The sequence below is a fragment of the Enhydra lutris genome, unplaced genomic scaffold (genome assembly GCF_002288905.1).
Source record: "Enhydra lutris kenyoni isolate GAN:26980312 unplaced genomic scaffold, ASM228890v2 scaffoldscaffold3, whole genome shotgun sequence".
NCBI lineage: Eukaryota > Metazoa > Chordata > Mammalia > Carnivora > Mustelidae > Enhydra > Enhydra lutris.
The window spans coordinates 41,728,895-41,754,129 of record NW_019154087.1 but is presented as its reverse complement, the minus strand read 5'-3'; the positions used below and the strand labels follow the sequence as shown (position 1 = coordinate 41,754,129).

General features: G+C 41.0%; 1 protein-coding gene across 3 annotated transcripts in view; it reads left to right on the top strand.

Annotated features, from left to right (window-relative positions):
* Positions 1-6,098: 6,098 nt before the first annotated feature.
* LOC111153808 (AF4/FMR2 family member 1) overlaps positions 6,099-25,235 on the top strand; it is a 125,677-nt gene continuing 106,540 nt past the window's right edge. For all 3 annotated transcript variants that reach the window (XM_022513065.1, XM_022513056.1, XM_022513073.1), the window contains exon 1: positions 6,099-6,379. In XM_022513065.1, the coding sequence (XP_022368773.1) occupies positions 6,360-6,379 (20 nt within the window). In that variant the 5' untranslated portion in view covers positions 6,099-6,359. The remainder of the gene's footprint in view (positions 6,380-25,235) is intronic.

Sequence of the window (25,235 nt, the reverse complement as noted above, 5' to 3'; positions counted from 1 at the left end):
GATATCAGAAACCCGTATTTGTCAAAAGTCCTTTTCATGAGTTTCCTTGAAGATGAAACATGTTTTGCAAGAGCATCAGAACAATAATTGTAAATGACAGAAGACTCAGAGATGGGCTGCTTAAAGATCTGATGAGTTCATTATAATGCAGTTGATAAGGAGATCCAGTTCTTTCTGTGACATATGGCATTTCAGTAAGTAGAATATCAAGTGATGGCCTCATACCAGGACATATTAAAACTTTAAGAATTTCATATAATTTCTAGGGCAGAGGGGTGTGTGGGTGGCTCAGTCAGTTTAGCATCTGCCTTCTGCTCAGGTCATGATCTCAGGGTTCTGGGATTGAGTCCTGTATTGGGCTCCCTGCTCAGAGGGGAGCCTGCTTCTCCTTCTCCCTCTGCCCCTCCCCTCCTCATACTCTCTCTTTCTCTCACTCTCTCACTCAAATAAATAAAATAAAAAAATTCTAGGACAGTTACAGCATTTGCCCATGCAGTATAACCTAAGAAGGTTTATCATCATTTGACAGTGCTTCCCGTGTAATTTAACAAATAAATAAACAAGCCTGATTAGTCAAAAAGACTTCATTTAGAATTTGAATTTTAGGGAGGTATTGTTGAAAACCTCAGGTCTTATTATTTTTTAAATTAATCATTTTTTTAAAACCTCAGGTTTTAAAGAAACATGTCTAGATAGAATTACAAATCAATATAAAATATAACATTTAATTATTTATTTAACCCAAGTGGCAATAAGAGATTCTATAGGTTACATAGTCGTTAGCAAAAACTTAGCCTCTTTAATAATGAGAAGTTTTAATCTTCTTAATCAAAGACCTGATAAAGACAAAACATGGAAACTGGTTTTTTGGGCAGATTTAAAAAAAAAACAACAACTTTGTTTACAATTTCTTATCAAGAGTAGACCAATAATCTAAGAAAACTTTGTCATTTTTACAGAAAGAAAAAAAGAAACCCAAATTCCAGTCTTATACCAGTGTCCTTTTAAAATTCATTCATTCCAATCCTAGTCACTCCTGAACATGCACAAAACTGTTTTCCAAAGATTCCCCTTCACAAACTTTCCACAAGGGTTTGTTTTTTGTTTTTGTTTTTTACATTCAGATTTTATCCTAAGTTTTCTCTCTCTAACCAGTCTCGTTTTGGGACAGAACTACTTTCTTTTTCCGCAACAAATTTGTACTCCCATTCTCCTAACCTTTCTTATCAGAAGCACATCTTACTTTCCCTACAGAGAGTTGCTCTCCTTATCACATCTAGCAGTCTTAATTACATCCAATGAAAACTTTAATAACCGACTGTGAACTGTTACAACCAGAATTCTTTAGGTTGACAAATTTACAAATATATTTCATAATTTTTAGGAATATGTTCTTTCATAGTATAACTTTCAATGAAGCATAAAATATGTTTACTAGTAGGCCCAACTATCTTTATTTTCTTTGTAATAATAGGCCAAAAGCAGATAAACCTGTGTTTAGTAAGTAATGTTTCAGTATTTTATCTTACTTGGAAAAGACTTACATATACAGTGAGTTCAAACCAATTTGTTATTTAACTAGTGAAATTTCAAAGTATTAGTTTACCAAAGATTTTGAAAGCTGTTTAAAACTTAACTCTTAGGGGTGCCTGGTGGCTCAGTTGATTTCAGTGTCTGACTGTTGATTTTCACTCAGGTCGTGATCTCAAGCCCCTGTCTGCCTCCGGGCTCGGTGGGGAGTCTGCTTGGGATTCTCTTCGTTTTCCTCTGCAACCCCCGCACCCCTGCCCCACCTTGAATGTGCTCCTGCTCTCTTTCTCAAATAAATCTTAAAAAAAAAAAAAAAAAAAAAAAAAATTTACCTATAAACCTTTTTAAAAATCGACTTGCTTTTAACAATTACCCATAAAATTGCTTTTAACAATTACCCCCATCCCCGCCCCACCTTGAATGTGCTTCTGCTCTTTCTCAAATAAATCTTAAAAAAAAAAATTTTTTTTATCTATAAACCTTTTTATTTTATTTCATTTTATTTTATTTTTTTTAATATTTTATTTTGACAGAGATCACAAGTAGGAAGAGAGGCAGGCAGAGAAAGAGGAGGAAGCAGACTCCCCGCAGAGCAGAGAGCCCGATGTGGGGCTTGATCCCAGGACCCTGGGATCATGACCTGAGCCGAAGGCAGAGGCTTTAACCCACTGAGCCACCCAGGCGCCCCTCTATAAACCTTTTTAAAAATCGACTTGCTTTTAACAATTACTTCATGAGAGAGACTAAATTAGCCATCACTTTGGGTCTTCTTTTTGCTGACCAATTGCAACAGAGATAACATGAACTTACTCGACTTTAGTAAACCTTGGTAGAATGAGTTTTGTATTTAATTCTGATAACTCTAAAGACATGTCTTTTTTAATTAACAACTTTGAATTTGCTTTAATACCAGGTATTCTGCACCTGTGTCCCCTAAAAAGTCCATCAGTTTGTTCCCCACTGTCAGTTTTACCTGGGGCTCCTGGGGGGAAATCTGAAGTAGGTGGGTTGAGTCTAGGGGAGCTCCTGGACTCCTTCCTGCTGATTGGGAGGTGCTTTAGTTCGCACCTCGTATAGAGGGGGCCCAACAGTTTGGGGTGCTTTTTGCTCCTTGATGGTGAAGGTAGGGGGAGCAGGAGCCCATGGCACTGGAAGCACCAAGGATAATGAAGGAGCCAGCTGTGCCAGCCAAACCGGTGGTGGTACGGAAACAGGAGGGTGGAGGAGGTGGTGGCAGAGGTGGCAGGGTGCCCCCAGCAAGGGTGGAGGTAGACTCAAAGTTTGGACTAACATTCCTTTATCTCCATCTCCTGTCTTCCCTCCTGCAAAACAGGCTTTTTCTCTGGTTGCTTTTTAGCCCTCTGCCGCATTTATTCAAAGTATGTCCTAATGGACTTTCTTTGGAAAAAGAAGTATCTCCCATCTTCGTAGGCAAAAGTTCAGAAAGAACACAGTAGAAACACTAAATGAAGCTAAGAGTACCTCTGTAGCATTCATTCTTCCTCAAAAGTTGGGGCTTCATTAACTGAACCAAACAGCTTCTCCACAAGCTAGAGCCAAATCAAAACGCCCTGTTTGGTGGTAACTGAATGGGAGGAAGAGCTCTAAGAGAGTCATTCAGGAGCATCTTTCCTCTGCGCTTAACATACATAGGCCAGGCGGTGTTACAGTAAAATACTATCTTCTTTTTAGTCATAGGGTCATAGCTAAAAATAGACTAGTCAGCCAGTTTTCTCCTCGGGGGGCCTTGAGGGGATATGGAAATAGTACTTCCCGTTCTTACACACACTTCAAGAGAGCTTACAAACACATATCCTGACTTTTCTACTTGCCACTCGTCCCTTCTCTCCTTCTAACAGTACTTCTAATGACAAATTCTATAAATTCCTTGTTGCAAATCATATGAATGAACCACGCAAGCCCAATATGGTTTCAAGGAGCTTGGACAGCAGGGAACTAGAGAAGGACGGGGCCCAGCGTGCATTTACTAGGAACAAAAAGTCTTTTAGGCCCACTTACTCCTTAGTTCATTTCTCTGCTTCACAAAATGTGGCAAAGGCAGTTTGTGCCTATATGGGGCTAGGGGAAAGGAGTGTCCCCAAAACAAGTTTTGGCAGCTCTGTACTCTTCACTCTCCAGCTGCCTGAGGTCAGCTAATCACTTGTGGTTGTCTCCGACCTGTCGTAGTCCCTGATTTAGGAAATGAACAGACGAGCTCTGGCGCCCTGCAACCAGCTGCTCGGAGAACCAGGAATCCTAAGAGGGCTGGACAAAATGGCAGCACAGCTCCTGGCCCGACTCAGCAGAAAATTTGTTACTGGAGCCCAAGGGTGCAGGAACACCTGGCCAGGGGGGTAGGTGGGAGGCGGCGACAAACCAGGTTCTGCCATTCACCGCTAACAAAATTTAAAGGCTGAGAGACCAGGGCTGGTGAAACAAGAAAGGAATTTATTTCAGTGAAGCCAGTACCAGGAATACCATGGGCTAATGGCCTAAGAACTGTCTCCAAGGTGCTGAGAATATGTCTAAGTTTATATAGGGAAAACACAACAAAGATTGGTGGGTACTCTGCAGCATAGCAGCAAAAGGTCAGGTTGATTATTGTCTTGGGGTTAGTCACGCAGGGTCTTGCTGATGTGAGGGCAGCCCTTATTGCTAGAGGGGGTAGTTTCGGTTCCCCTCACTGGATGTTTGCCCACTGGATCCCTTGCGTGAGTTAACAGGTAAAGCTGGAGGGGGAAAAAACAACAAGAAGAACAGAGTTGAAGGCAAAATGAAGTCAGGACTATGTCCTCCTCTGATCTCATTGGAAAAGTCTTTTAATTATTGAGACACTATCAAGCTCACAGTGGCAGATGTAAAGTTTTCCGAAATGCTTGAAAGCTCCAGTTTTATCATCGGCAATAAATACTGTCAGTTGTTTTCCTTGAGGCAACAGACTCACTTTGTTCATTTTTGAGAAAATGACTGCTGAAAACCCAAGTCGGAAAAAGCACAGTTCATTAGTTGTTCTTGCGCTTAAAAATGGTAGTCCCTGACAAAACAGCTGGTTTAGCTCACAACTCAATTACACAAGTGCTTTCCTTTCCTTCACTCTGCAGGAGCAGAGCTGTTTGTGTGTACTTCTCATTTTCTCACAGAGAACATCAAAAAGACCTCTACTTGAGGCCTTGTTGAGATTTAACGAAAGTCGTCATTCCTGCTGCTTGCTTTATTAAGGACATTCGGAAAGGCTCCTTGTTTTACCTGCTAGTGTGTGGTGGTGAAGAATGCCCAGATATTAGTGCCGTTTGCAGCCACTGCCTTGGTTGGTGCTAACACGCCAGCAGTTACAATTGCTTTTGCACCATTACTGCAAATGTCAGCACAGTGAAAAAGACAGGCCATGTCTTTGTGTTACTCTAAAAATAGTTCTGACCTCCGAGAGGTTCTTGGGGACTCCCCGGAGTCCACTGATCACACTTCCAGAACCACACGTAAAAATGCACTGGGCCTTCCTACCAGCATTGTATGTTTTCTCGCCAGAGGTCAACATGCCGGTATTCCATGGCTTGTTAGTAATACAGTCCAGAGTACCTCTTTGTGAGGCGGGCAACACTGGAACGGCTCCAGGGGGAACTGAGGAGTCTCCAGGGCAGGCATTCATTTAAGTTTCCAGTTCCTACAGTGTGCTGCTGGAGCCCGCGAGATAGGGTAGCCCAGCCGCCCTCCGTCTCTGCCCACCTAAGGTTTGCCCTGCTTACCTTCAGGCACTGCTCAAATGCCTTCCCTGGTCCTCTTAGTGTAGGACCCGTTTGGATTTGTACTTCTTGAAGAGTGTTCACTACGTTGATGGTTTGCATCCTCAGTGATTGTTTTTAAAATGCCAACCCCAAAATGAGTTATTGTTTACTTTGTAATCTGTATGTTGTCCCAAGAAAGGGAAGGGCGTCTTGTAAATGTTTTCTCAATGTAATGAAACCAAAACCGAAAGCGAGCAAAGTAAAACAAGGGTGCGTTAGTTGCACATTTCCTGACTGCACGCATTGGAATGATCAAAAGGAGCGAACGTGGTTTACTGCTGCTGTGGTTGTGTGTCTTGCTCCCTGCGGCCTCTTGGGGCCCAATATTCAACAAATACTCAGATCGGAGCTGGAGTTCTGAGCGGCCGGGTACTGTGTGTTCCCGCGGTGTGTTTGTACATTGTTAAAACCTGGCAAGAGAGCGCTAGCCAGGAGCCTGCAGGCGGGGCTCGACCGCGAGCGAGCGGGCGCGCGGGGTGCGTCGGCGTCCGGGCTCGCTGCCCCCGCCCGGCGCAGCCTCCGGCTCGGGCCGGCGGAGCGCCGTGCCCATTTAAGGAGGCGGACCGTACCACCAGAACTTTCTTGGCAGGGGGTATTCGGGCGAACTCCGGCAACTTTCAGGGAGCCGACAGACGATTTCGCTTCTCTTCCGACGCCGGCCCGAGCTCTGGTGCCGCTCGCTGGGAGCTGTGCGCTGGTGGGCTGTGGCCGTGGGCTTCTCCGGTTTCCCTTCTGCGAAATCGCCCCGAGGGATCTCACTGGCTCTGCACTCGGACGCGACGTTCCCCGAGCTGGTCCAAAGTGTAGTTCGCCTGCAGAGGCCCCAGTGCCCGGATGTCCATCAGGCTTAGTGGGAGCCAATACGGCCGGAGCCCGAGGCTGCACTGAGGACGCCCGGGCTCGGGAGCAGGTAGTCCGGTAACACCGGGGAGTCGCGCTGGGGAGACCGTCCCCGCCCGGCCCCAGCAAATGGTGAGCGCGGCGCTGGCGGAAGGGCCGCGGGTTGAAGGCTCCGATGGACAGAAGTCCTTGAGCTCTGTAAACTGAATGATGGCAGCCCAGTCAAGGTAAGCCAGGCGCCGAGAGAAACTTTTTTTAAATTGTGTTCGTGGCTAGGGTAATTGAAGGTTGCGGGCGGGGGTGGGGGGGGGGGGGTTGGGGTGCTGCGAAGAAGACCGGCAGGAAGCAGCTTTGTCATTGCTTTCTCATCATTCCCGATGCTGTGGTTCATTACTTAACGTCAGATTTAAAAAAACACACACACACAAAAAAAACCCAAAAACAAAAAACTCGGGGTGGGGGGACAAACAGTTGGGAGAGCATACTGGACAATTCCTGCGGAGTAGAGGAGAGGGGTTCAGTTAAAGTAAGAAGTTAAATTTCTTCCGTCTTCCAAAATAATTGCTATTTTCGGAGGAATTAAGTTGTTTTCACTTGTTTGCCTTGGCCCAAATTTTCATTTAGTTTCTTTGTGCACCTCCCTTTAGGTCTCTTGATTTGAAAGTGGCGGGGAGGGGGGGACGGTTAGTATTTTGGTCGGAATTTTGGAGGCACTTAATGTAAAAACACCTCGCCTTGGAGAAGGTGGTTGAGAATTTGGCTGGTGAGTGATCGAAAATTTTACTGCTAAAATGTATTCCACATCAAACGGCACAGCTTGCGAGAATCTGCTGAGTAGGCAAAGACCGGGAATGTACCGGGGCTGGTGAGGGGAGAGGGTAATGAACTACAGTTGCTGTCAGAGGAACGCTCTTTTTAAGAACCCCGGGCTCTGACTTTCCATGGTTGGTTCCTTTTTTTTGTGATGAGTGTTAAGGAGTGATGACAAGGCATCAGTGATCATTACACAAGTCAGACTGTTGTGTGTGAACTCATTTTAGTTGTGACAGTATCTGGTGCTAAGGGAAACAGGAGTTATATTTAAGTCCTTTTTTAACTTTTAGTTTTACTAGAAAGCAGTTTGGCGTCACCTATTTGAAGTAATAGAGGTCTTCCAGTTGATATTTGATGTAGTACAGTGATTTGGGGATGTCTTAGAGGGCTAAATATGTTTCAGGTCTGAAAACCCAGGTGTACCAGTGAAAGAAATAGATGCTTGAACACTGAAGTTTGGGCCACATAAAATTCGAGATTTTTTTTCCTAAGAGAACTTTCCAGGAAGAGAAGCAACTACTCCGTATAGTGCGATATCTGCTTTGGATGTTTAATCCTCTTAGTTTCATGGTTTATCCCCTGCCCCCACATTCTCGGTTATTCTAAGAAAGGGGTTCTTGGGACCAAGTAGTGGGAAAACTTAGGTGAGAAGTAAGAGTTGCATCTTTGTTTTGCTAACCTTTAATGAAATTTAACTGCCAAGGGGGTCTGTGGAATAAAGCCTTCGATTAAAATACCTTGGTCTAAGAAATTAAGTAAATACCATCCAACGGAATTCAGTAACAGAGAGCTGGGATCGGAACTCAGGTGCAAGAGATTTCAGTGCCTCAGCTCTTTAAGAGTAAAATGAGGTAATAGCTAATTGGACACTGCATGTAGTGTGCCAGGCACAGCTGCTTTAATTGGATTATGTCTTTGATCTTTCTTAGTCACTTAAATAGGTAAGTCCTTTTATTTTTCACATTTATAGTTAAAGAAACTGAGGCCCAGCCAGCCTTTTTCTTCCCTGAGGACACATAGGTAGAAAGAACAGTGCCTGACTGGAGCTGCTCTGTAGCATTTCCTTACTTCCAGACCTTCCCCTTTAATCCTTAGGTGAGCTGTGAAAAGGAAGCTTCAGAGCCTCAATATAAGTGTACAAAAAGCAATTTCTGCTAAAAGTGCTTTGCTACAAAAGGGAAAAATCTGAATTATCAGTATGGTAGTTGATGTTGTTAGTAATTGGATTAGGAGGACTGTGTATATTCTGCTCTAATACCTGGCCTTCAGACAGGCCCCTGAATTAGGAACAAAGCCACTGAGGCCATGATGGCTGTTGTTTTCTTAGCCTGCATAATGGGAGTATATCTCACAAGTTGTAAGTATTCATTTTCTACAGTTAGATCTGGAATGTGGTCCGTGCTCATATAGACGTTGTATTTGTCTGTCTGTCTGTCTTTTTTAAGATTTATTTGTGGGGAGGGGGGACAGAGGAAGAAGCAGGCTCTCCACTGAGCAGGGATAGGCCTGGTCCTATGACTTTGGGATCATGACCTGAGCTGAAGGCTGATGCTTAACCGACTGAGCCACCCAGGCACTTCTAGACATTGTGTTTTGTGGAACAGTAGGTAATCTTTGAGATTCTCTAAAGATTCTCTTTTAGATTCTCTGAAGAGAAGATGGCACATATTTTTGGATTTCAAGGAAACCTCAAGCTGGGTGGAATTGTTGAGAGCAGTGCTAAGAGAAACAAAACCATCACCTCTGATTTATAATCTAGGGTTGTAAAATCTTGCCCAAGTGCCACCCATAGTATCTGTTTGCTCTTGGAACAATTAGTTTGGATTGTTGGACTTATTGGCCCTAAGATTCATAGCTCAATTTGTTCTAAACACAGTCGTTTCATGGTGCACTATTTAAAATAGTTTGACTTTTTTTTTTTTTCCTTAGTAGAACAGGTAGATGAGAACTTGGATGAAAATGAATTTTTTGGCCCTGACAGTGAATACATGAGATGGCCATGGCACTTTTCTGTCATGGTTTGGCATTGCTGTAAGGTAATATTCTTCATTTGATGCTTATGGTTGGTATATCACTAATTTTTCATGTGAATAGGCTAGGCAGTGTATTTGTCCTCTATTGTCAGCTCCTTAAGATGTTGTCTCACATTTTTACTATCTCGAGCATAAGCTAGAAGTATTTTGAGTGAGGGAGGGACTACCTAAGTATTTCTTAGCTTATGAACCTTTATAAATTGAAGTTGACCGGTCCCCTCCCTCATTTTAAAACCTAAAAATAAGGGGGGGGGGAGCGCCCAAAAGTAGGAAATTGATTATTTTGTTTTGCTTTGTGGTTCATTGTTTTCTCCCAGAAGTGGGGAGACATCTCTTGAATGAGAGGTCACTTCCCTACATTTAAAAAAATTAGATTTTGGGTCAATATTTTGAAAACATTTAATATTTGGTTTGAATATTGGAGTTGCAGAGAAAGGCAGCCACTTAGAAATGCGGTATCAGTTAAAGCAAGACATATGCTATGCCTCACCTCTCAGGTTGGAATCTGTAAATACAACAGATACATTGACTACTTTCTGTTGGGAATTGTAACAGACTTGCTTTCTTTAATGTGAAATAGATCATCATGGCCTTAGTGTCCAAAATCTGATCTCAGGCTCGGAATGCTTTATAGAGTATACAACCTGGCATGCCCTCTTTTGAGAATGCCAAGCCTTTGGAATCTTAGTAGTTTGAAGATTTAAATTTTGCTGTGAGGATTAGCTTGCTTTAGATTGAGGAGTGTGTTGATGGATAAAACAGAAAGAAGGGCTTTGTCTGGTTCCTCATCTCTGCTAACTCCTTCTTTGAAGCAATCTTTGAGTTGTAGAAAGGAATATATACATACCTTCACCTACAGCCACGAATTAACCAGTTTCAAAACGCACCTTGTGCTCCTGGGGAAGCCCTCTGCTCCCTGCCCCCAAGAGGGAGGGGAGGGGCGAGTTGAAATTCTGTAGGAGAGTAGCATCTGGTGGCTGAGCACATCTTGCAAGAAAGCACTTTCAGACAAATTGCAAAAGGAAATTAGGTTTAGTCAGTTCTCCCACAGCGTTTTTGTTTGAATTTGACTGAAGTTAATGAAGTTTAAAAAAATAATAATAATAAAGCAGAATCAGATTGTTCCCAAGATTATTATGAAGCCGGTTTTTGGTGGATCTCTGACTGGTGAGGGAAATTTTTCCATTGCAAAAAGCATTGCTCTTAAACTGGTGTAGAACCAGTTTTGCTCTGTCCTCTGCCCTCCTGATTTGTGAACTGCTGATTACCCTAGAAGAAAATTCATGAAAGCAAAGAAGCTCTGATGGAGTATGAGCAAATATCAAAGAAGAATGCTCCGGTATTTTGGAAAGTGCGGTTCAAGGAAGTGATTTCAAGAGGGAAATAATTTATGCAGTATTCTGACCCAGTGAATGTCTTCATTTTTTCCCTTATGACGCCATTGTAAACAGTGTCCTTGACAGAAGAGAAACACAGACAGGTCTCTTAAGTGATTTCCTTCTGGTTCATCCTGAGAAGCCAGCTGAGCTTCCTGACTCACAGACGACAGCTTCTTCCAAGATAAAGAAAGAGAATTGAGTCATTTTTTCAGTCAGCTGGTTTATGGGGATGTTCTTTGGCAACATTAAAGCACGTGATCTTTCAAGAGATTTAGGGGATTCTGTGAAAAGGTATTCAATAGCTGCTCTTATACGCTTCTGAAAATGGAATTTAGTGTATGCTGCATTTAAGCAATTTAAATTTCATGTATTTTCAGTAATGAAAAATGTTGTCTTAATCATGGGGATTATCTCATTTTGGTACTGGGTACAGGGAAATCTCATTTTGCTACTGTCAGTTGGTTTGAACATCCAAATCTATGTATTACCCAGTAGCTGTAGAGTGGAGGAATTACAAAGCCAATTATCTTCATTACTGCTTTGAGGTATAACATACAATTTGATTGCTTCTAAATATATAAACTTAGTTTTCTATTAGGGAATTTCTCTATTTCGTTTGTTTTCCAAGATTGGCAAATAAACTTAATTCCAGAATCTGTCTTTTAAAAGAGAAAGTCCTGTACATGAGTTGTAGTGAGAACTACAGCGAGTAGTGTATTCTGATTTTCCCCTCCGTACTAGTTGGAAGTTCAGTCTGCATCTTTAGGACAAAGTTTCTTGGCTCAGAAGTATAAACATAACAAGCTTGAATATCATAATCTCTGTTGTGGTTCAGTTACATTTTGTTGGCATAGGGTGTGTACATAACTTTACAGCAGCTTACATGATTACCTTTTTTACGTAAGTGAAAACAATTGGGAGAGATAACGTTGTAGTATTTTAGCTCTGCTTCAGATTGTTGTTAATTTTATTATGAGTATACATGTATTCATTTGCTCGAATAATAAAGCAGGTAGAATGCACAGTAATACCTTTCTCAAATACAAATGTGTCAGGTGGTGCTTAGCTTTAGGCCTCAAGAGGAAAAATAAGATCTCTTGGTATTAATGCCCTGGAGACCCTAAAGTAAAAATTAACTTCAAAACAATCCCAAGTGTGGACTTTTTGTGTTTTGGCAGTGATCAGTGTTGAGAATCTTTCCTCTGTGCAAACTTTTCCCTTTTCCAAGCTATCCCCAGTGAGTTAAAGCTTAACCCAACAGCCACAAAGCCAGCGGACTTAATATCCTGCAAGTCTTGTTCTCTGGTGAACGTGTTTCCTTGTTATGGTTTATTGGCTTTGTTTTTAATTTAACCTGATTGAATGACCAGATTCTTAAGGCTATTACTCAGGCAGGAATTTGATGTCAAGTTAATATAGTAAGAGGAATCCCAGTAGTGACATCTTGTCAAAAAGAACGGAAGCTAACTGAAGGAGGAAATATATATTGTCAGTTGATACCTAAATGGCCATTACTTTGGTATTAGGTATTTTAAAGGGCACCCTTCAAAGGGCACCCACAATTTGACCACACTCTAAAACTATTGTTGTTCCTCCATAATGGCTCATGTGATAATGAATACTTGGAGACTTGTGGGCTGACATGATATGATCCTTTGGGTGGGCTAGAAGAGAGTTAAGGATGTTAACTCTTGAGTCACTGGCTTACCTGTATTTTACCCCACATGATCTTGCATTTCTTTTTGGTGTTGCTTACTGCTGGACTGTCAGTTAGAGAAAAGAATATTTTAGATGCAGTGTAGTCCTATTAAGTTCAAGGTTCTCAAACTTGACTAGACACTAAAATCACCAGGAGTGCTTGCCAATGTGTCGATTCAACCCCCTCTCCGCCATACTGATTGGACAGGTCTGGGGTGGAGCTTGGGTGGAGACCTTCTTTGAGGCCAGAGGCCCACCCTACTACCCTTTGTGAAATGGAGTCTGTATGTGAGAGATATGTGTGTGAGAGATAGGCAGTGCAGTTACATTTTGACTTAATATATCCTGATATATACACATGGCCTCCTTCCCCCATTGAAATAGACAAGAGGTTGATAGGAAAAGTAGGCTGTATCTCTGTAAATTTATGTATCTGTTACAAACTAACTGCTGAAGTGTCCAGATGCACTTAAAATTTAAGAAATAAAAGGAAAAGGAAGATAGCAAGAAGTAATGCCCAAGTTTGATTATGCAGCACTTTCCTAAGAATTGTTTCTTCTCAGGGGCCTGGATATTTAATTTGCCCTCTCCTGTTCTGGGCTGCCTCCCAAAACTACGAATGCATACTCTACCACACATACTCCAGTTTATCAGGTGGCAGATGTTTTTGTTCCCAGGGGAAAAGTTACAACTGTGAATTGGTCAGTTATATCCAAACTGTATGAAACTGAAAGGTGGTGGTAGTGGTGGTTTTGGGGTTTTTTGTTGTTGTTGTTTTAACAAAACATTGTCTGCATCTACTATTGTTGAACAAATAATGTTCAACAAAAATTTTAAATGGGATTCCTACTGGGAAGTAAATGTTCAAATTATAGCAGATGTTAGTTCATGTAGCAAAATTCAGGAAACACTTTCTGGTATGTAGGTGTTGTAACTTTACAGTTCTTGGAACTTTCCTTCAGGAAATGGCCCTGTCAAAAGGGGAGCAGTTGATAAAATATGTAGCACAATTCACAAATGGTGTCCTGCAGTGTAATTAAATTTTGATTTGGTGCATGTAGTATATGTGGTCATGATAGAGCCTGGTCTCTCACCCGACTTTCATTCTGAAAATGTGCATCTGGATGACTTGTTAAATTGCTCCCCTTATTCTTGTTGCCTTAAAAATGCAGGTGTACCTGATTTACTGTGGATGTAAATTTTTGGAAAGTGGTATAAAACTAACCAGTTCCCTTTGTTTTGTGTAAAGGAATGAAACCCGTTCCTGGTTTTGCAGAAATTACTTATTTTTTCTCCTGATTGATAAATTAATATTTTACCATAGACATTTCTAAGTAAGATGGCCTACCTAGTAAGTTGATAGTGTTAGCTGTCTCGAGTACATGATATTATGATTTTGGTGTGTGTGTTTTTAAAGGAAAACAGAACCTCTTGAGTTAATATGTTGAATTTTAAATACTTTAAAAAATTTGTTAAAAGGGATATTTATTGGTACAAAATTCTGGGCAGGAACACATAGCTAACTCTCATTTTTTCCCCAAGTAGCGTTGATCTGTAATTACACTTCTAAGAATTAGGGTTTTCTGTTATTTTGCAGTTGGTGTAGCTCTCTTTACCCCTCACTTCTCTTTTAGAGTTAAACCATGCTTGTGCTAACTCTCCATTTAAAAAAGCTGTGTAAATATAAACTTTGCACTGCAGGAAAGAAATTAGGCAGGCACATATACTAACATTAGCATTGTAAAAAGATACAGTGGAACCCAGTATGTTACATTTGTTTCCAAAATCAGTTTCAAGCTGAAAATGTTGGAAAGAATAAAGAGATGAATGTTGCCTGCTTGTTGTGTCACTTGGTTTTAGTAAAATTCAGAATACTGATTAAACAGTTTGTTTTTAATGGGAACTGTGCCCAGAAGACAAGAAAACCCCTAACCAGATTGGAAGTTAATAAAAGATTGAGTTTGATAATTTTTATCATTTTGCCGATGGTTGAGAGCTGCCTTATTCTTACAAACAGCTTCATATTTTTCTTATTTTAAGTCATGTTTTTCTAAGGATAAAGTGAAAATCATTAGATTTACATAATGTGGACTTTAATTCATAGGCATTGAAAAGATCATGACAGTTCTCATGATAATTCTAGAATAAAACTTGGTTTCTTCCTGAGGTCACCCATATTCTGGTGGTACCTCCAAGGTGTTGGTGTTACCTATTATTTTAAAGAGTGGAGTAGAAACTTTATCCCTACTTGGTCTGTGGCTGCTTGGTAAATGACTTTTTTGGCAGAAGGGGGAGAGGAGTAGCTTGCTTTAATCAGGATACATTCACTGTCACCCAGATCTTTTTATCTCTTATGTTATTTCTCATTTTATGAATTATTTTCTTAGCCCAAGTTTTTTTTTCTTTCCCTGTACAGCTTTGAAGTATATTTTACATATCATAAGAGTTGCCCATTTCAAGTGTACAATTTTATTATTTTTACTAAGTGATACAGCCACCACCATAAATCATTTTTAGGACAGCTTATCTCCCCAGTAAGGTCTCTTATGTCCATTTATAGGTAATCCGTGTTCCTTGCCCCGTACAAAAATCTTTTTGTTTGTAAATGTGGCTTTCTGTGGGTACTTCACCTACATGGAATCTTGTGGTTTTTAACATCTGGCTTTTTTCACTTCCACGATTTTTTTTTGAGGTTCATCTATGGCATAGCATGTATCAGTTCTCTCCTTATAATAACTGAATAGCAATCTGCTGCTTGAATATGATGGACTGGTTGTTTCTCTCTCTCTCTCATGTGTGTGTGTTTGTGTTCATAGGTTAGGGGTGGGGACTTAGGAATAATGCTCCTGTGAACATTTGCATGCAAGTCTTTATGTAGACGTACATTTTCCTTTTTTGCTTGGTTGAATTGCTGGGTCCTGGGATAGTTTTATGCTTTACTTTTGGAAAAAAAAACCACTGAACTGTTTTCAGACTATATGTCCACCCTAGCCCATATCCAAATTGATCTAATTCAGTCAATTTTTTGCAAGTTATTTTGCTATCTTTAGAGGCAGCTGAACTGTGGAACTGGTGGTTCTGAGATCTGATCAGTTTTGCATTTGATTATTAAAATGATATTTTAAATACTTGTGGCTTAAAAACACAACAGCAGTTTTTTCATAGAAAATACTTTATAGTATATATAAAATTGGTTGGGCTTTTTGACGAAGAAACTTGTATCCAGGAATACTTAAAACCAAATTAACATTTAAAGTTATAAGTGCATGTTTTTGTCAAAATAGGAAGTGAATCTTCAACACACAGCTCATAAACCCCGCAAATAGCTGTATATGTTTTTGTTAAATATTTATATTAAACTACATTTTGTAAATATATATAAATTTTACATATATACATTTTATAAACATATATAAATCCCTTATTTCAGAACTGCAAAATAAACCTAGATATTGTCATTTAAATGCATTTTCTTTTTTAAATAAAAACATTCAGGCAAAAATTAGCTGTTCCCATTCACTGCAGTCTTGCATGCAGAGATAGGTTATCTGCGTGGAGCTTCTGGAAATTATCTTTAAAACTTGGGTCCTGCTAGAGGAAGGTGGTGACCATATGCCCCCAGTCGGTCGTGTGTTCCAAACTTCAGGAAAAGATAGATCTATTTTATGAACAAAAATACTTCATGAAATGCTCTGAAGTTGTCTTTAGATGTGTGTGTGTGTGTGTGTGTGTGTGTGTGTGTGAGTGATGGTAGTGAAAGTGAATCATCTTTTCAGCACTCCTGCTGCTTTTCTGTAAAAGAGCTGTGAGGCCCTGGTTTGCAGTCTCCTACATGGCTGCCTTTCATGAGTCTGCCCAGTGTGCTTTCAGCTTTGGAGCCTCAGAACATTATGGCATGTCACTGGAATTCACTGCTTCTGGGGATTAATGTACCTACCCCCTTTAAAGATTATATCAGCATTAATAGCTTTATGGCTGTGACCAGTTCACAGTGCTTTTAATATTATCCATATTGTGTATTGATGAATGCCTCGCTGCTCACTGAGAGCTGGCCACAGTGTGTGCAGGGCTCTAAGCTGGTTAAGACCCATCTGTCTGCCTCCCCCATGTGAAGAGACTCTCAGAGCTGGTGGCAGGGTGGGGAGGTTGGGTGGAGGACAGAAAGTTAAACTGGCCAATGAAACAATCACAAACTGTTAAAGCACCATGACAAAAACAAATGGGATGTCGTGACAGAGAATAATGGAGTGTGGAACTTGATCTCACGTCAGTCTCAAGGACCTCTGACAAAGTTGACCTGAAGTGGAGAAAAAGCAGGTCATGATGTGTGTTAAAAGTAATTGCCCTTTCAGAATATACATGGAAATAAGTGATGATAGTGGAAAGGTAGCATTTTTTCAACAGGGCAAGTATGGTTTTAGGAAATACTGCCATGAGGCAGTTTCTTGAAATAAAAATTATTTTTGTGGATTAATTCTATCAAAACTCAGCCCTGTGTTTTGTTTTATTTTGTTTTTTGATAAAGCCAAAATGAGTTCCATAACAAATTGTACTTTTAAAATAGGGACTATGTTTTCGAAGAACTTGCCTTAATTGGTGCATAAATATAAACAAGTTAAACATGTGGAAAAGAAATGTGATAGTACACTTAGTTTGGAAAGCCATCAAATAAGGATTGGCGATAGAATTAGGGAAGTCCCAGCTCAGGGAGTCCAGTCATGAGGAAGTGAAGATGTAGACAGTAAGGAGGATATTTAGCCTGGCTATTAAATACGAAGGTTAATTTACAAAGCGACCTTTTATGCGTGTGAAAGACTGCTATAGGAAGTGTGGTGAAAGATGGCCTCCCCCTCTGCCCAAAACAGATCTTGAATTAATAAGTTATATGTGTTCCGGGGTTTAAGAAAAAGCCCAGGAACGAACTTCTCATTGAAGATAATTAAATGTGAAAACACAGTGGAAGGTGGAGTTCTTTTAGTCTCTCAGAAATAGGAAATAGATAATCTTCTACCTTGGGTATTTTAGGAAGTAGCAGCTGGTGTAAGTACCTCTTTCTCAAGGGATTCTGTGGCTTCTTGAAAAAATGTGATCACAAGGAACTACTATAGGAACTGAAAGTTCTTCCCGCCGCCTGCGTCACAGCTGTGTTTGGTTATACGAGTTACATCAGGGATCCTGTGTTCATTATCACCTCATCTCTCCTGTACCTCTGCTTTGCAGTCATTTTCAACCAAACATATTTAGTTGTGGACCTCTTGTGGCATAATATGTGATAATTTTATGAACGTATTGTGAACATAGAAGAAGAATGTGTATTCTTTACCTTCAGGGTCCAGAGTTAAATGTGGGTTTGTGCGTTAGACCTGTGTTACATAATTTCTATATTCTTATTTTTGTCCATTTTGTGGACTGAGAGATAAAATGAGTCTGATACGGTCAATGAGCTTTTATTTCTCCTAATAATCTTCTGAAGTTTTTGCTTTACGAATGTTGACATGGTTCTTCTGTTGCGTAGATATTCATAATTGTTATGTCTTCATTTTAAGTTGCCTCCCTGCAAAGTCTTAATTCCTTAAGTCTTCTTCCAGAAGGTTTCTTTGAGTATTGGTGATATATTTTTTTAAAAGCCGTATCTTTATATCTTTTATCTGTGTGGATTTTATTTTGGTTTAAGAGGTGAGGGTTCTAGAGCCTTCTCCTCTCCCTCCAGAGTAGCCATCCTGTTCTCTCTATTCAAGAGCCATTGCCAGACTCAATCACTGTACCTTTACAATGTGTGTTGATACGGGAGAGAGCCATACTTTACTTGTGCTTTTGGAGTTCTCTCAGGATTACTCTGTTCTTTGCAGATTTTCATGGAGTGGAAAAGAGTAGGTTTGGGTGCCAGGGACTCCTGAATCACTAGGCAGACACGCTTGTTTATCTGGGGGATGTCTGGGAAATCTTGTTTGCCTCAGTTTCTCCAGGAGGAAGTGAAGATACACATTTGCTTTTGTCCCAGAGGAATGCATTGTTAATCTCTCTGGAGTGGAATCATATTTCTATAGGTGACTTATATTGGACTTTAGGCAGAAGGAGGATTTTGTGGTCTCTGTTGCTGTAGAAAAGATCTGTTTTCTTTTCTTTTTTAAAACTTTCTTTTTTTAAGATTTTATTTTTCAGTAATCTCTGCACCCAGCGTGGGGCTTGAACTCACAATCCAAGATGAAGAGTTACATGCTCCACTGATTGAGTCAGTCAGGTGCCCTGAGAGGATCTCACTTCTGAGCAGACTTTTTTTCATTCACTTTTTCTTGACCATAATAGATGCAATTTCAACTCGTTGAAATGTTCTGTAGTTCAGTAAAAACAAAAGCAATAATATATTAAAGTTAATTTTAATTAAGGGAAGCATCTTCTGTAATTTTCAACAACCTGACCAAACAATTCATTCTTGTTCCTTTTCCACTTTTTCTTTACACATAAATGTTGCAAAATTTTGAATCATTCTTGATATATGCTTGATAGGTGATTTATTGAATGTGTGGGGAAAAAGATGAAGTGGTGGTTACTTTAGGCTGTTGTGATTTTTTATTTTAGATTTGTCATTTTGTCTTAAATTTGAAGAGGAACATAAGACTTTAAGTTCTTTTTGTGCTTAGAAATGCCATGCTAAGAGTATATTTTTAAAAGCCAAAAGCAGCCTAGTTAATATTGACTAAAGCAAGGTGTTATTTTATACCTTCTGCTAGGAGCCAAGGTAGTGACAGATATTAACATACTGCCACACATAGGTGTTACTGTCTGTTCATGATGCTGGGTATGGAAACTACTCTGAATACCATATTTATGAGCTTCGCTCATTTGTGTTTATTTATAAGACTGTCATAATTGAAGAAGAGCTACTAGTATAGCTCACAAACTAAAAATCGAAGACCTGGGATTCTTTTCTGTTCGTACACACAGGTTACATGTATACATGTGCTCACACCAAACACAGATGTTGCCTCAGCAGAGGTTGGAATCCTAATGCAGACTGAAATGGTCATTTCTCATTGTACTTTGAAATGTTAGTTTAAAATTAGCCAATAAAAAGGGGCGCCTGGGTGGCTCAGTGGGTTAAAGACTCTGCCTTCAGCCCGGGTCATGATCCCCCAGTCCTGGATCAAGCCCCCCCCCCCCCCAATTGGGCTCTCTGCCAAATTGTGATCTCTGTCTGTCAAATAAATAAATAAAATCCCTAAAAAATAAAAAAGTAAAATTAGCCAATAAAAAAATTGCAGTTCTTGCTTTCGTGATCTCATTTTAAAAGTGATAAGGAAATAAACAGATTTTTGGCAGTTGTCTTTAACTTTATAAACTTTCAATTGTTTAGATTATCAGGAATAGAAAAATTTAGGTCTTGTATGTTTATAGAATTTCTTTAAAAATTGTGCCCAAATAGGACAGCAAGAGCCACTGTAATCTTTTTTGGGGGGGGAGGGGTGGGGGGAAGGGGAGAGGAAACCTTTCTTATTTAATTCAAAATCATTTCTTTCATTATGTTTTCATAGTTGAATTGCTGAATTTCATAGTTGAATTGAATAAGAGTGGATGTTATTTCAATAGATGGTGGGAATTTAAAAAGAAAGCATGCATGGTTTCCTATTTACAAACTGCTCTTCTTCCAGAAATGGGTTTGGAGCACAGAAAATATTTTGCAGAAGTAGCAACGAAAATCATGTGATAAGGTTAGGCCCCAGGCTGAACCCGGAATGTTTCTTCACTTATGGTGCCAAAATGTCAAACATGTGGTAAAATAATGGAAAACAGTACAATTGATTAAACAAGGCAGATGAATCATGCTTGAATAAGACAGTATCTTCTGCTTAAGTTGGTTCTTTTGGTGAGAGGGATGAGTGTTGTAAGGGACCTTTAGGTTTAATAGGGAGAAAAGGTGGAAAAAATGAATTCTCTTGGGAGTATTTCTGTTGGTAAACTTTGGGTATTTGAAGGATACAGACATTATGTATAATTTTGGCATATGATAATAGCAGTCCTTTTATTGTGCCTTCTTTTATGTTTTGAGCTTTGAGCCAAGAATTCACATAATTGATATCATTGAATCTGTAGGGCAGGGGTTATCCCTGCCATTGTACAGATAAAGAAACTGAGGCTCATGGAGATTAAGTGACTGACTCTCAGTGATTGACTGATCATGGTTACAGAGCCGGCAAGTGACAGCTGCCTCACAGCCTCTACTCATCTACTCTAGACTCACATAAATGTCATCTTTGTCCTTAATACACTTACCTGTTTGGTCAGTGCTTCTTGGTTTACTATGGAGGAAAAGAGGGATGGAGAAAATGGAGCATTTTTTTGTGTGTGTGTCTCATAACTGAGGTGTATGAAACAGGAAAAGGGAACGAGATGAGAGTAGGGCAACCTAGTATGTGTAAAATTCCTCTCAGGGTGAAGAAACATACAGAAGAAATGTGAGGTCAGTGTTTGCTAGTGCCCTGCGCTGGGAAGTGCCTTTTCCCCACAACTTGGTTACTTACTGCATGGGGAATTAAGGAGAGACAATACAACTATTTGAAGCTGTGGGGTATTTGTAACTCAGAGAACCCCTGTACTATTTGAAAAGGGAGAATTATGTGGATGGAACTTTCCTGGATAGAAGATGTGAAATTCCTTGTACCCTTCCTCTTTCAGGATGCTGCTTCCTTATAAGAAATCGTTTTGGAGTGAACAGGCATCCTTCTGCCTCTTCCTGTTGAGTGGGAATGTGTGTACACCTTTGCCTCTGCTGCAGGACACCATACTTCTCCTGCCATTCTTGGATTCTCCTTTTCTTCTTCTGGTCTTACCCCACTGCATATGTTATCAGCTCTAGGGACCATTGTACTGTGTTTAGTATTGAATTATTTTACTTTGTCCTTGGGGAGATAGGTGGGAGGAACATAGAAAGAATGGGTGAGGGGAGAACCTGTATATGCTTACTAATAGTAGCTCAGGGGGTAGTGAATACTTACCCTTTGCCAGGCCCTGGGCTACGCACTTATGTATGCATTAGCTCACTTAATTCTTACAACAGTTTTGAACCTTTGGTACAGTTCGAGCTTTGAGTTTGTGACTTACCCTGTCGGCCGTAGCTAGTAGTGACAGAGTTTTGACATGTCACAGATGTAGTCATTACGATTTCCCGTGCCTGTTCTGAATATGCCGATTGTGGTAGCTGCTGCTTCAGCAGGAAACGAATGCTGTGACTTGGGGGAATATTTCTGATACTCTCCAGCAGTGCCTCTCAACACAGGGGAGGCAGGGAAAAGAGAAGGAGGTTATTTTACCCCCACCGCCCTCTGGGATATTTGGCAAAGTCTAGAAACATATTTGATTGTCACAGCCAGGAAAACAGCGTGCTACCATTACCTAAGGTGGAGGTCAGGGATCCTGCCAGACGTCCTAGGATGCGTTCCCTGACACACAGAATGATTTGGTTCAGAATGTCTGTAGTGCCAGAGCTGAACCCCTGCTCTCTTCACAAGTATGCGGATATCTGTGCCTCAGAGAACATCTGTTCAGACTCCGGCTCACCCAGTGCCGGCCTCAGAGGTGTGTCAGTTAGCCTGTTTGTTTAGGAGGTAGTGCGAGTGTGTAGGCTGCCGCTGGGCACCATGTGGGTTCCACAGTCCTGTAGGAAAGGGAGAAATGGAAGAAACACTTCTGAAGGTGGTGGTGAGGAAAGGAGAGGTGGTGGGGAGGACAAAGCCTTGCATAGATAGAAACTGCAAATTTGGAAAGTATATAACCTGGGTTTTTTTTAAAAGAGCACAGCTGGAGGGGCATCTGGAGACATTTTCGGGTTTCTCCTTTCTTTCTTGCCTGAGTGCTTTCAGTTTACTGTGGTACTATAAGGCATTAGTCACTTAAACCTCACACTGGTTTTAGGGAACTGGTACTGTGATGACCACGACCTTTTTAAAATGGCTGACATTCAGCTTAAATGACTTGCCCAGAGGACACTACTCGAAAGTCCTGGAGCACATGTGTGAACCCATCCCTCACTCCAGAGACTATGCTCTTAACAAGTACAAGTGTCTGATGCTGGTGACCAGAGTGTCCCATCCTGTTGTGTATTACTCAGCTTCCTCTCTGCCTTCCTCGAGTTCAGCCAAGCTGCTTAGGAGACTGATACACAGCTGTCTGGATTCGGGGACCTTGAGTGGCCATCCCGTTGCTCTGTTGCAGGAGGTGACGTGGAGGGGTCAGAGGTGAGGGAGCCCATTAGCAGAGAACTAAAGCGAGCCTTTTAAAGCGGCAAGGAAAGAATTCTGAGTGACATGGGGCCTCAACATATCTAGTGGGGAAGAGCTTGACTGCAGTAGTATTTTTCAACTCAAGGGAGAAAATATGCAGAAAGGGAGATTGGTAGGTGTACGGTAACCACCTATTGTATTACAAATTTACTTGTGTACAATGCATGTCTAAAATCTCGGGCCTTTTGTGTCTTAGATATCAGATGTAACTTAAACTAGGGAAACCATAGAATCAGGCCCTCCTTAAAGCCCAGAGCTTTCTGGCTTGGTAATTTTGTAGGGAAGTACTTGCAGGAAAAACACTTTGAAATATGAAGAAGGAAATGTGATTCCAGTGGTTCCTTTATAGGCACTAAATCTGTACGTGAAGAAGTAGGAAAAGAATTGGAGGAGATTAATTTTCTGAAACCTCAACCAACCTAGTTCTCAAGTAGGGGAAAAAACAATGATTTTTCTTTTACAAAGGTGAAGATTGGAGGAGGGGGGAGGGAGAGGTGAATTAAGTCTCGTGGCGGCTAAGGAGGTTGCCCTGAAAGCTTTCCAAATGGGATTCTGAAATGTCCTCCTCCAGATGCATGTGTCTCTGCTGGATCCCTTGTAGTTTCTCGATAGAGCAGAGCGGAAGGTTTTGAAGGAGCGAGGTTAGGTTTTGCTCAGTGCGCACACACAGATAAACTAGTGTAGCGTGCAGGCACACATATGCTCAGGCTGTTTCACTTCTGCCAACAGCAGCTGTCATCGTCTACCTCACAGAGTTCAGGACCACTCTTCAGTTCCTTGCCTTTCACGGAGCCACTATACTAGTTAATAGCTGAATTTGTGCTTCCCACTTACCCACCACTTTTTTATTTTTATTTTTTTAAAGATTTTATTTATTTGTCAGAGAGAGAGAGCACAAGCAGGCAGAGGCAGAGAGAAGCAGGCTCCCCACTGAGCAATGAGCCTGACATGGGACTCGATGCTAGAACCCTGGGATCACGATCCCAGCCAAAGGCAACCCCTTAACTGACTGAGCCACACAGGCATCTCTAACAGGCTCCCTGCTGAGCTCACAGTCCAGTGCGGGCTGAGATCAGGACCTGAGCTGAAACCAAGAGTCGGACGCTTGGCAGGGTGGGCCACTCAGGTGCACCACCGCCCCCTTAACCCTCTGATGGAGACTTCTGGTTAAACCCGTGTTGTATCTGTAGGTGTGTGTGATGGAACCGTGTGGGGTCTACCCGTGTTTGGTAGCCTCTTGGATCCTGCCATATTTACTTGTTTATTCTTGTGGCTCTTTTCCCTAACATTGTATTAGGAAACTTTTTAAACATTCAGGAAGTTGGGAGAATTTCATAGTAAAAAGCCTTATTCCTAGATTAAACTATTAGCACTGTATTTGTGTTAACACGCATGTACTCATCTCTTCATTGCTGTATCATCCATTAATTCTTATGCTCCTTGTGTCAATTGCAGATCCCCAAATACTTCAGCTTGTATGTCATTAACTAAAGTATTTATTTACAGGGTTTTTCCCCTTTAACCATAAGTCAGGTATGCCAGGAAACGCACAAACTTTAGGTGTTCTGGTACATTTTGACAGTGTATATGTCTCTATAACCCAAACCCCTGTGAAGATATAGAACTAATTTTAGGATTATTTTTCGGTATGTATGTGGGAAGATGATTAGAAGATGAGTAAATGGACTCATTCCTGTTTTATTTTTCTCCTTTCAAGGTATCATTTCTGTGTGTTTTTAAATTATTTTTAAAGATTTATTTATTTGGAGAGAGACAGAGTGAGCAGGAGGTGGGGCAGAGGAAGAGGGACAGAACTCCTCAAACAGACACCCCGCTGAGCAGGGAGCCAACCAGGGCTTGATCCCAGGACCCTGAGATCATGAACTGAGTTGAAATCAACAGTCAGATGCTTAACCGACTGAGCCACCCGGGCGTGTCTTGAATATTGTTTTTATTTTATTATGATGATTTTTAAATATTTTATTTATTTATTTGACAGAGAGAAAGGGAGAGAGCACAGGCAGAGGGAATGGCAGAAGCAGACTTCCCACTGAGCAAGAAGCCTGACATGGGACTTGATCCTAGGATCCTGGGATCATGACCTGAGCCCAAGGCAGACACTTAACCAATTGAGCCACCCAGGCACTGTTTTTAAAATGACTTCTCCCCTGACTGTCACAGACTAAAAATTCTTCTATGACTAGGCATATGGTGACTGCTTCTTTAAAATAAGCAAAGCCTTCTTTATAGAGTGCTTTGAAGGCTTGAGTCCAAAATCATTACTTTTTTTTTTTTTTTGGATTAGCCCTTTTCCCAGTCAAGATACTTCATGGGGGAGTACAGACCCTTGTCTTCTGTAAGGATTCCCTATTTCTGGATAACAGTGGAATGCATGTGACTGAATGTAATTAAAGCCTGCTGCTTAAGGAGCACATGTAGTGGAGGGGTGCCAGGATGGCTGGGTCGTGTTCTTCCAGGATCGTGCTGTGGAAGTCATCCGTAGGGAGATGAGGGTCTCTCCTGAAAGAGGTGGAAGGTGGACTTAGTTAATGTCACTCACCCTGCGTGGATGATCCAGGATGAATGAGAGAAGTCTGGGAGTGAAAGAATGCCTTCCCAAGTAACCTGGTGGTGGGTCCGTAGATAACCAGGGGCCCCCGAGGTTAAGTGGGCAAGTTGTAATTTGTCAGTCAAATTACCTGGTTGGATGTAACCTGTTTATTTCTGTTCTGTTATCCTCCGGCGTTTTTGGTAAAGTCTAATGTAAACATTTCAGCCACTTCTCATTTATTTTATTGTAAGGGAATGGTCGAGTGTGTGATTGGGCTAGAGTTGTAGGGAAGCAACATTACCCTGAGGGCAGAGAGAGGATAGCCATAATTA